This window comes from Canis lupus, chromosome 21, assembly GCF_048164855.1.
Source record: "Canis lupus baileyi chromosome 21, mCanLup2.hap1, whole genome shotgun sequence".
NCBI classification, from domain to species: Eukaryota; Metazoa; Chordata; class Mammalia; order Carnivora; family Canidae; genus Canis; species Canis lupus.
Genome location: NC_132858.1, coordinates 44932105 through 44944486, shown reverse-complemented (window position 1 = coordinate 44944486; position 12382 = coordinate 44932105). Strand labels below are relative to the sequence as shown.

The following is a 12382-nucleotide window of genomic DNA, read 5'->3' as shown; positions in this document are numbered from 1 at the left end:
GTACTGCTGGTGCAAAGAAACATGAAGGTCACTGGAAGAGAACTGAGAGTCCAGAAATAATCTCTTGTGTTTGGTCAACAGGATTTTGATAAATGTGTTGAGTTACTTCCATGCAAGATGAGATAGTCTTTTCCACAACTGACTCAGCTACAACTGAATATCGCAAGGCAGAAGCATAAATTTCTTTCATTTGCTCCTGTATACATGAAAAGTATTTCATGATGGACCATAAATTAAAAGGTAAATCTAAAATTCTAAAATCTCCTAGATGAAAACAGAGGAAGGAATTGTGTGATACAGGAATGAGGCAAGGAGTTCTTAGATATGACCCCAAACACATTATCCATAAAATAATACATTCTGATAGACTGGATTTCATCGAAACCTAAAACATGGGTTTCAAAAGTCCCCTTGAAGAAAATGAAAAGACTACAGCCTTGGAGAAAAATTCATACATCTTATAAAGGCCTTTTATCTTGAATGCATAAAGATTTCCCACTTAGTAGGACTTAATATCACTTCAAAGAAAAATAAAAGGGTTAAAAGACACATTTCTCAAGAAGATATAGGGGTAACTAACAAGCACATGTAAATATTTTCACAATTTAGTCGGTAGGGGTAAATGAAAACCCAAGGAGATACCAGTTTACATCTGCTACAATGCCTGTCATTCAACAGATAACCTCTAGCATGTGTCAATGAGAAGAAGGAGAAACAAGCTCTTTTAAAAAAATTAAAGTATAATTACCATAGAGCGCTATACCAGATTCAAGTGTACAATATAATTCAACAGTTCTAAAAATTACTTGTGTTACTAACTGATTCTTTCACTCAGTATTTATGGCATCTTTCCCTGGGGAATACCTTCCTCCCTGGGGAAATCAACTATATCAAGAAAACCAAAGAACAAAGCAAATCAAACACCCCGATCAGGTTGGGCAAATGGCCTATAGGAAGCATTTTGTTAGAGAAATGTCCATTGTAAAGCCGATAAATGGATAACCTTTTATAAATATACAAAATGTTAATAATGAGTGTGATTAGCGTGCTCCACCGGTTTACTTCTCCACCAGCACCACCGGGGTTTCTTATTGAATTCTGTGTAAAATCAACACGACTTACTACTTCATTTTCCCATAACTGAAAATATCTCTGCTGACCTCCTCTGTGCTCTGAACCTACTGCAGGGATCTTATGTGCAAGGAGCCAATAAAGGAGAGACTGAGGGATGAGGGGTTCACAGAAGTCCAGACACGCTAATGCTCGGCTCAGCAGGGACTCTAATCTCAAACTGAATATCCCGGGAAAGGACAGAATGCTTTGGTGGTGCTGGAGGGGGACATATTTTCCTAAACAGGATTCCAAAGTGTGCAAAGTCTGTGGCCAACAAGAGATTGACTACAAAACTGAGAATCTGTATTTAATGCAAATACCTTAGCCAAAGTTTAGAGAGAAGGTAAATTAGCTGAGGATATTTTTCCGCTAAAACTCACAAAGGATAAATATCCAAGACATAAATCATTCAAGTTAGAAAGTATTTTATAACATTTCCTCTAATCTTAAATAATTTAGTAATTCAACTTTTATATCATTTTATCTTCATTTTTATCTATAGCATACTTTCAATGATGTATTATAATACTTGTATTATGTCCATATTTTTTGTATTTATAAGATTATTACATTGCTGTTAACAGTAAATACAAAGTATCTGACAATCTTCATTTGCTGGACACCCTCCTTACTGTTCTGCATGTAGTGCATTATTTAATCGTCATAAACCTATGAGGTAGTTGCTAATTTTCCTTTCTGCAGATGAGGAGCTGAGAATCTGCGGTGTGTGCACGGAGTCCAGGGCTCACAACCAGGACGGGGGGGCCCGGGAACAGCGCAGGTGGCCTGGCTCTGCTGGATGATGGAGCCTCTGCGAGCCAGCCTCCCCTTGGCGGCACCTAAAGGACACGGAGAAGCTGGTCTCTGAGGGAGAATCTCCATGGACACCAGATATGAAGAGAGACCCTCAGCTTCCTCGTCATCAGACAGGTGCCCATCACCTCCTCAAACAACCTGACCCTGTGTGGTCGCCCTCAGGTTGGTGAAATATTAAATGTCAGGTGACAGCACAGGCAGTGTTTATACAGAACATGCATGTGTATTTCCAGGACCAGGAACTGGGGGGATCAGATTCCCAGGGAAATGCTGACACCCAGCAGCAGAGCCTCGAGGGGTGGAGGACAGCCTTGCTGTGACAGCCAGTCTGGGCAGCAGTACAAGTGCCCGTCAGTGTCGGGGGATGAATCAGTGCCCTGGCTGCAATAGTGGTATAAGGAGCAGCACAGGGGAGCAGTGAACTGTGGGGACAGACTCATGGACAGACATGGGCTGACAGGGATGCTAGGCCATTTATATACACGTAAATGTGCACTATTCACGGGCAAATCTCTACAGTTTTCACAGGTACAGAGGACACCAAACATATCAGTCAATATTCTCATTTGAGGCTGGGAAACGGGGGCCTTGCAGGAAGAATCCCCTTACCTAAAACTGCCAAGCACACTGAGTCCACACCTGGAAAAGCAGGCTTCCTGCCTGGTAGGTCTGGCTTTTCCCCTTCCCCAGCAGGTCCTTTGCAGTAACAGACACCACTTCCCTGGGCTCCACCCCAGAGGACTGTCTCTGTAGGACCTGCCTGCAGCGCTCAGCAGGGGGGGCCGGAAGACAGAGGAAGGAGCCAGCCAACTACTGCAGCTTTTAACCCAGAATCTCAGTACTGAAGACAGGACCACAATTCACATTCAAAGCAACAGCCCAGTGAGGACAAAATTAATCCCTGAATCACAAACATCCACGCAGGTTACGCAGGGCACAGGCCTCAGAGCCTGGCCGACTGGAGGTTCTCCATGTGTCTTTCCTAGCTGGGCAATCTCAGGTGGGTGACTCCACCTCCCTAAGCCTCTGTCTCATCTACAGAATGGGATGAATGACACCTGCTTGAGGCTTGCAGGGAGGAAATCGGTAGGTACAGCGTGTGACACTCAATAGAGTGCATTTTTTATTATTTAATGGATAGTTTCTGTTACAACCTTTAAAAATAGTCTCTCAAAAAAGGCAAGCAACTCTTAATTCACAAGGGCTAGAGGAATCTCTCCTACGTTCTGGGTCCAACACCATTACCTGAACGACGGCTTCTCAAGAACAGCTTCTGCTCCTTCCTCCTGGCAAGTGAGAGAGATTCCTGAGTTCTGCAAGCTCTCTGAATATTTCCTCATGGCCCCTTAGTCTTTAGAGCTTAAAAGAAACTCTCTCTCTCTGTCTCTCACTCTTTATCTGTCTCTCCGTACACACACGTTGAATCTGTATATATGGAATGGATGGTGTCATGGGTTCATGGGTTTTGGACTTTGTCAGACTAAGGCTTTAATAAAGCCTTCAATACTTCTATGACTCTGAGCAAGTGAAATGTTTTAAGATTTCCATTCACTAATATATCAAGTTTGGATGGTATAACTATGTTAGTATGTTATTATAAGGAACAAATGGTTATAAGAATCACATTTTATGTAAGGCTAATAACTATTTATTTAAAAAGGAACCAATTTGGCCCAATCCCAGGCCCATGTTGGGGGATGTCTCCAGAGTGAGCATTATTATTCCTATGCACAGTTACTTTCCCAAAGACACACGTCCCCCAAGGGTCAGGGCTTGGACTGGACCTGTCATTCTGTCTCGTCGATACAATAAAACCTCAGAGAGTAAGGAGGTATCATTCGGCCTCCAGGGCTCCCCTTTGGCAGTTCCATATAGGAAGGACCTCTCCCCTCAGTGCACCACTGATCAGACCACATCGCTGGGTGCTCAGAGGGCTGAGCCCCAGGCTGGACCCCTGATCCACGAGGCGAGCAGGTCTGGGAGGCTGGCAGGCACAGGGACTGGGTCTGAACCAGCTGTTCCCTGCAGACCGTGTGCACCTGGCAGCCTCGGAGCCTGTGGGAAAAGCAGGAAGGATGTGAAGCTGTGGCTGAGGTTTCTGGGCTCCCCTGGACTCTTCTGGAAACTGTCCTGGTCCAGCCCTGCCACGGCCCTAGCAGGGGATGGGGCTGCTGTCTGGGAAGCTGGGGGTGGGGTGGGCATGAACTGTGCCCTAGTCTGGCTTCCTCTCTCCTCCACTGTCAACAACTATCTAGTCTGGTGTGTTGAGTGGTGATTTGGACATCCAGCTTATTCCCTGTAACCTAGTGAAAAGTGAAACTGGAGTAGATCTCAGACTCTCCCATGGTCACAAGGGAGCTGTCCCAGGTCAAGGAGAGCAGGCCAGCCTCTCAGAGTTTAAATGGAAAGGTCCAAGCTTCAGCACCTGGCTCTTTTCTTTGCACAGGGTCAGCCTGAGTCCACACCTGCTCTGACCCACTTGCCTCTCCCCTGGGGCTGATGTCTGGGGCCATCAGAGCAGTTGTATTCATGGCTAGAGGATGACCTGGGAGGATAGGAAGTACTGCTCCCTCTACAGCCACCTGATTTCTCTCTTCCTGGGGACCAGGAGGTCTTGCACAGAACCCTCTACTCTCCTCATGAGGGTGGGGGAAGTCTTACCTCTTCTTCTCTGCTGCTCAGGAGTTTTCTCCTATTACTTTCTAGACATGTGTCTTTTTTTCTAAAATTCAAGTTCAATTTGTCAACATATAGTATGTCACCCAGTGCTCATCTCATCAAGTACCCTCCTCAGTGCCCATCACCCAGTCATCCCATCCCCTGCCCGCCTCCCTTTTCACAACCCTTTGTTTCTTTCCCAGAGTTAGGAGTCTCTCATATTTGTCCCCCTCTCTAATTCTTCCCACTCATTTTCTCTCCTTTGCTTGAAGTAAGTCAATCGGAGAAGGACAATCATCATACGGTTTCACTCTTATGGGAAATATAAGAAATAGTGAAAGGGATTAAAAGGGAAAGGAGGGAACATGTGTCCCTTTTAGACAAATATATAGTTTCAGTGTCACTTGGAGAATACCACCAACAGACCACAGAAGGAAGAGAAGTAGAGGACAGGAAAACAATTATCTCCTGTTGAAATAGTTGTGCAGGCCCAGGATGGAGGCGCTCCTGCTTGAAGTATCAAGTCTGCAAACTAAAGCTTAAGTAACTTTCCTATTCCTGTAAAGGCTGCCCTTGACCAGAAATACAGGCTATCCCAGCCAACCAAGCCCCAAACATCAAGAATGTGTAATGATTTCCCTGATCTAATTAAGATTAAATACACAACCTCAGTCAATAAATTTAAGCTAAATACTATCTCCATACACCGGCCTGACGTGCCAGCCTTGTGAGGAAATCCCTGACCTTCCAGCTCATCCTGCCTGTTCCCCTTTTGCTGCTTCTAAGGCTCTATAAAACTCCCTCTTTCTCTGAATCCCTGGGGCAGAGTACTCCACTGCTTATGAGGCCCTGAACTCTCCAATCCATGGATTGTTCTCCTTTGAATAAAGGACACCACACTTTACACGCTAAATTGTTTTACTTTTATCATTTGACATACCCCGGAGAGTATTTGGCTGGAGGTTTGGGGTAGACTTCATTACACAGTAGGTCTCATCATGGCCAACACTTGTTCAGCCTTGAATTTCAGCAGTGTTTGAAGAGAAACGTTTATAATAACTATGAGAAATAATTAAGAGTTTTGAAAGTGAAATAAAATTTATTTTCATAAAAGAATAGACGGTTGTAAATTTTTTCCGCAAAGGAAGATTTTTTTATTGGGTGAAAGTCTAGAAAAGAGAAGAAAATAGAAAGAGACGTTCAACCAATTTCTCACCACCCCCATTGCTCATCTTCTATACGGAGGCACTTCCCTCAGTATAATGACTTCCCACTTGTCATTTTACTGTGCAGATGTCACCCACATTCTCACTCTTTTTCCCGCTTAATATTTTAATACAGCTGCCCTAAACACCTGCTGAGAGTCTGAATGATGGCCCTGGAATATTCTTTTAGCAGAGTATTCTAGTCACTACTTCATCAACTCAGTACAACCTCAAAGCTTGTATTTTGGGACACTTGAGCCTTAAATCTTGGTTATAGCTCAGCATGTCTCCCTTTCAGCTTTGACCAAGAGGAAGATCTCAGGAGCTAGGTCTGGTATCAATCCTCCTTGCCCCAACCAAGTCCCCTTCCTAGGCATCCCCACTGCCTTCTCCTTCCAGACTGACATGCTATCATTAGCACAACTAATTGTCATAACTACACCCAGGAGTTCCTGGTATATTTGGCACACCCAAAAAGAAACCTTCATTTCAGACCGAAGTCCACACTACCTTGACTCCTCACAAGCTTCATTTCAGATGCATTCCTCAGCTGACCCTTCCTGAGGCCCTGCCTTTACCATTTCTGAGGATCTGACACTGGAACTACAGCACCTGGTCCCACCCCCTGACCTTCACTGTCCTTGCTTTCTGGGCTCCTCCCTCCCTGCTCCCTCTCTTTCACCAGTACCTTCCAGGGCCACCAGGAAGCACAGGCTCAGTCTCTAACCAGTCCTCTGCCACCCACCCAGTTGGTCTCCTCCCAGCAAGTGCAGCTGCAAGGTTATCCTGGGCTTGTCTCCACCAGGTGGGAAGTAGACCATGATATGTCTCCTTGCCTTCCTGTGCACTCTCTTATTTCCCGGTAAGGCCAGACTCTCTCCTTGGTGAGGAGTGTGTGGGGTGCCCTGAAGCTCCAGGCCACCCCAGGCTCACAGCTGTCCCCCTCACAGGTGGTTTGGTGGCATTCAGCCTGGAGCAGCCATCCGTGGTTGTGGTGCGCATGGACACCTTGGCCATTATGCCTTGCAAAGCCAGCGCCAAGATCAGCCATATCCACTGGTACCATCACCAGGAGCATACGGCCCCCCAGAGGATCCTCAGACTGGAAGTGTCTGGATCTTCTGTGAACAAGGATTCAGTCCTGAAAGCAGATAAAATCATTGCCATAAAAGATAAAGATGTCACCAGCTATAGTCTGTTGGTGCTGAAGCTGAAGAAGAACGATGAAGCTGTGTACTACTGTGCTACCTGGGAAGTGCAGAGCCCCATATGCTGACCAGGTCCCTGAGCAAAAAGTTCTCTGACTCTGGGTCTCCAGGACTGGCACTTCAACCACTCCTGAATCCTTGGGGTTGCCCTGGGGTCACCCTTCAGCATCCCAGACTCTTGCGGACACTCCCTTCACGTGTCTACTGCATGTAATCCTGGAGGCCAAGGAGCCCCTGGTACTCAGACTGGCATAGATCCAGGGAGCTGTCCAGCCTGGAGGAACTTTTCTGAAGATTATGCAAGTGTCGTTTCTGAAGCATTTGGAGCAGAAACGGTGGTGCTCAATGCAGTAGCCTCTAGCCACTAGCCACAAGTGGCTACTGAGCACTTAAAATGTAACTAGTAGATTAGTCCAAGCTGAGATGGGCTGCTTGTGTAGCACACAAGTCACATTCTGGAGACTATAAAACTTAAAGTACGATATCTCTTAACAATTTGTATGTTGAAATAATATTTTAGATATCTTTTTTTTTTAAAGTACACTCTACACTTAGCATGGAGCCCAGTACATGTCTTGAACTTATCGCTGTGAGATCAAGACATGAGCTGAAATCAAGTAAGATGCTTAACTAACTGAGGCACCTCAATATCTTTGTTTTTGTTTTTGTTTTTAAGTAGGTTCCACACTCAGCATGGAGCCCAGCATGGGGCTTGAACTAATAACCATGAGATCAAGACCTGAGCCGAGATCCAAGAGTTGGTTGCCTAACCGACTGAACCACCCAGGTGCCCCATGCATATCTTTGACTAAATAAAAATAGTCCTAGAATTAATTAATTTTTTCTATTAACCTTCTTTAATGCAGTGGATAGAAAAGTTTTAATTTATGTCTCAAATTGGTGACTTACATTTATTTCTGTTGAATAGTACTGTTATAGACTGGCAATTTTTTAAAGATTTAATTTATTTATTTCAGAGAGAAAGAGAGAGAGTGTGTGCATGAGTGAACATTGGGGAGGAGTAGAGGAAGAATGAGAGTCAATATGGGACTCGATCCCAAGACCCTGAGATCATGACCTGAGCTGAAATCAAGAGTCCGCCGCTTAACCAACTGAGCCACCCAGGTGCCCCTAGACTGGCAATTTAAGATTCTGATCATCTCCCTGAAAAATGTGCAAATAAAATATTATGCAAATAATGTTAGGGATGAAGGACTCTCTGGAGATTTGCCACAAAGTGGTTAAAAGCTGAGAATGAGAGTCAACTCCGGATTCTACTTTCTAAGTTGCTGCCCTGTGAACAATTAATTACTTTACAGGGGGGAGTCAGTAATTAAAAGCACAGTATCTCTCAACTTCTCAGCACCCTCATCCACTGGCGTACCTGGAGCTCAAGCTCCTATGGGGGGACATGATTCTCAGTGCAGGATAACACAATCAACCCTGAGACCCGGGCCTTCTACCTTCCACTTCTTAATACTACCCCACATGGGGTTTTGAGTACAGCTTTCCTACACCTCTGTTCTCTCATCTGTAAGCTGAGGTTATCTACCTGCTAAAATTATAGGACCGATTTCTGTATTAAAGCACAATTTTAGAAATAAGGTAGCAATATGTTCACTGCCTTCTTATAAAGCTAGTCAACTTCTTGAGAAAGAAAAGAAAAGAGGGATCCCTGGGTGGCGCAGCGGTTTAGCGCCTGCCTTTGGCCCAGGGCGCGATCCTGGAGACCCGGGATCGAATCCCACGTCGGGCTCCCGGTGCATGGAGCCTGCTTCTCCCTCTGCCTGTGTCTCTGCCTCTCTCTCTCTTTCTCTCTGTGTGACTATCATAAATAAATTAAAAAAAAATTTAAGAAAAGAAAAGAAAATCTGTGTTACTGATTCTCTGGCCCGAAACAGGAAAACACCTGATGCTGTATGTGGGGAAGAAGAAAAAGCCCTTTGAGGAGCTATAAGCTGAACAAAACCCATTTTCAATTGAAATTTCAAAGTCTATATACAGCTTAGTTGCCTTGAGAAAAATGATTAATGAAAGGAAAGTCTAAATGATCTGAAGGACATTGGTCCCTCAGGCTCACTACTCATCCTCTGTCTCCCTGAGCTTCTGTTTTTGCAATGGGAGATTTATAATTTAGACATGCCTTCTTTTGACAGAGCTCAGCTAACACCCACCCTTTACCCTCTACTGAAGGCCTAAGGCTAAGATCTCCAGCATGTGCAGGAAGCGGTGGAGTTGGAGGGGCAGAAACCTATCTTCCCTCTGAGGACTATTCCTTCATTTGTCCTCCCCACTGTCCTGATACAACTGAACACTTTCCTCTCAGTGCCTGACCACAGAGCAGTGACTCTGAGAGCTGATTATTAGTTTGGTTAGAGGGAAATTAGCTAAATATGAAGTCATTGTCATGAGAAGTCATCCCAAGTCAACACAAATCTCAGTTTTTGACACAGTTCCATAGTGCCTGTGAGTTACATCTAAGAGGACAGTGACCTTCTGGATGCAGCAAACAAACCCTATGTGGAGGGAAAAGCAAGCCCATATTTGGAGTCATGTCCTTCTCCTGCCTTCTCCTTGTGGATAACGTGAGTTTCACCATGGACACTTTGGCCACACACACCAAATGAAAACCAGCCAGAGGCCAACCAGCCCTCCTGTCCTAAGTAAATATTTGCTAATTAAATGGTTGTTTAAATGGCTAATTCATAGAAGAACTGAAAGCATCTTATTCGAATGTAAAGGACTGAGTATAGTGGTAGATCTATCAATGCCTGTTGTGATATTTTGACTATTAGAAAGGGGTTCATATTACCTCATGGTTGGGGGATTTTGTATAGATGAATGCTTGAAATATCCTGATGATTTGGGCTCAACTCATTTTCTTTCATTCCTGAGGTATGTGAGACAGATACATGACCAACATTATAGTATCAAATTAAGGCTGATTAAGTCTAAGAGTATCTTAATATCAGGATTTTCATAGATATATTATCCATTACCAACTGCACACACATGCTAGTATTTTGGCTGTTACCTCAGATTCCCGTTTGTGCAAATCACAATTTAAAAATTGTCTGGCATGTCTGGAAATCCATGTTGACTCTTGTGTATTGAGTGGTCTTTATGTTTGGCCCTGAGTACTGGTTCAAGGACATAGCCTCGGCAGAGGAAAGGGCACAACTTTGGAGAGGTCACCTCTACACATTGGGATCAGGATATTTTTTTCTGTCACTTCCATATGTCCAAAATTGTCTTACCAAAAATATGTACTGTTTTTGAATTTTATTTTAAAAAAGAATTAACATGTTTCCTAATATTAAAAATCACTGCATATTTCTAAGCACTTAAACACAACATGTGCAATTTGACGGTTAGAAAGGCCTGTAACTGGCTCTGTCCTGATCACTTTTCTCCCTTCTTCTCAAACAAGCTTGGCTTCTTTACAAAGCAAAATCTTATTTTCTCTCCTGATTCCCACTCCCTCTGTCTGCCAAGTTAGAGACAAGGTTCATGATTGTCATTTTTTTTGTTGTTGTTGTTGTTTTTGTTTTTTTGATCTTTACAAACCTTTATTTAAGAAAGAAGATGTAACTATGAAAATACTACATACTAAACAGAACAAAGGCTATGATCCCGAGGTTTAAAAAAAAGAGAGAGAGAAAGACATATGTCCAAGTATTAACAAGGCTGCCTGAGTGAAAGATGATGGGTAGTTTTTCCTGCTTCCTTACATTTTCAATAATTTCCAAAAATCCTATAGCGACACAGAGCTCAGAGTATCTTCTTGGGCTGAGTGTGTGTTTTCCCCTGTGCAAGACAGATACCAGCCACTGCAGAGAGTGACACAAGTACTCAGTCTTCTTATTAAGTGTACTATAATTTCCTTGCTTTCTTTAAGTCTCTTTTATCCACATGCAGATGCAGGAATGAGATCATCCCTAGCAGAATTACACACATTGTAGGATGGATCCTCCACCTTTCTCCACACTGTTCTGTACCCCCTTAGGCTAATTTCTATGGATTTCACTAATGGGCATCTTTGCTCTGATTTCTATCAAATGTTGAAAATTGAAGAACTATCACCATGTCACCCAACAAAAGCATTGTTTCTTGGACATCAGATTTCCAAGCCTGTGGATTCAGGGCCCTAGGAGAAAAGAATCAAATTTCTCCAATGGCTTCACTGGTATGAAAGGGAATGGCCACTCCCACCTGCACCTCTTGGTGTCTGAGCATAAACCTCTGACTCTGGGGTAGATGACACCATATGTTGGCTCTGGGGAAGGATGCAGCCAACCTAAGGCCACCTGTCAGGGTGGGAATCCTGAGCTCACTCTGCTCCCACTTCCCAGTCTCCTGCTGATGCTCCCACTGTCTGCTCCCAAGCAGCACCCAGAGATAAGGAAGACCACAGGTACAGTCTATGAGGGTCTGCCTTGTAATACCCAGGGCAATGGAAGGTAAAGAGAGGTGGACAGTCCATCTGCAGGAGCAAAAGAATGTATTCAAGCAAACAGTCAAATAAGTGGGCTGTGTTGGCCCCCAAATAAATAAAACAAGTTGAAGAGTCAGGAGAAGATTTTATCTAGTTCCTTTCATTTCACTCTCCACAAAACCACCAAGGTCCCCTCTCTAACAGAACAGGATATATTCAGTAAAGAAACAGGAAACAGACAAGTGTTGACAGATTATCACTAAATTCTGTGCTTTTCTAGTTGATAAATGTAGCAAAAAAGGAGCATGTAGATTATTTGTAACGCTTTTGTTCTTCCATTATATCAGGGATTCTGAGTTATTTCTCGAGCTATTAAGCAAGTCATCATCACTTACTATAATAAAATAAATCAAGAGATCTCTGTGTATATAAAAGATTACAGTGCTTTATGGACCAATATTATGATGAATCCAATTCTGTGCTCTTGATGTTCTTTAATGCAATACAACAAGTGTGCACTAGTGAAACAATCCCAACTCTCATTAAAGGAGCCTAGAGAAATACCCGCCACCTTCATGTCAACTGAAATCCTGCCTCTCACATTTGTTTTAATTGATTTATCCTTTCTGTATTTCCTTGATCTATGTTCTTGCTACCTATGAGTCAACATATAGCTGCAGCAATCACAAGCTAATCATTCCTAATAACTGCAGTAATTCTGTTGCTTTTTTTTTACTTGTAGATTGAAGATACAAAATAATTACCAAAAATCTGCAATTATATTCTAAAAGTGGTAGAATTAGCATTTGCAGTCCATGGGTCAAGAGATTTCTTTGATTCCTTTTCTTTGCTCAGCCAAAGCAAAAACAATCAATTAGTTTATATGTACAGAGTTAAATGTATAGTCATTCTCTCAAGGAGCTCAGTTCCACCTGAAAATAAATAAA

At 43.4% G+C, this 12382-nt stretch overlaps 1 gene segment (V, D, J or C); it reads left to right on the top strand.

Moving 5' to 3' along the window:
* The first annotated feature begins 6611 nt into the window (after positions 1 to 6611).
* LOC140613128 (T-cell receptor gamma chain C region DFL12-like) overlaps positions 6612 to 12382 on the top strand; it is a 45835-nt gene continuing 40064 nt past the window's right edge. The window contains 2 exon segments of the C gene segment in view: positions 6612 to 6654; positions 6743 to 7047. Coding sequence covers positions 6612 to 6654; positions 6743 to 7047 — 348 coding nt within the window.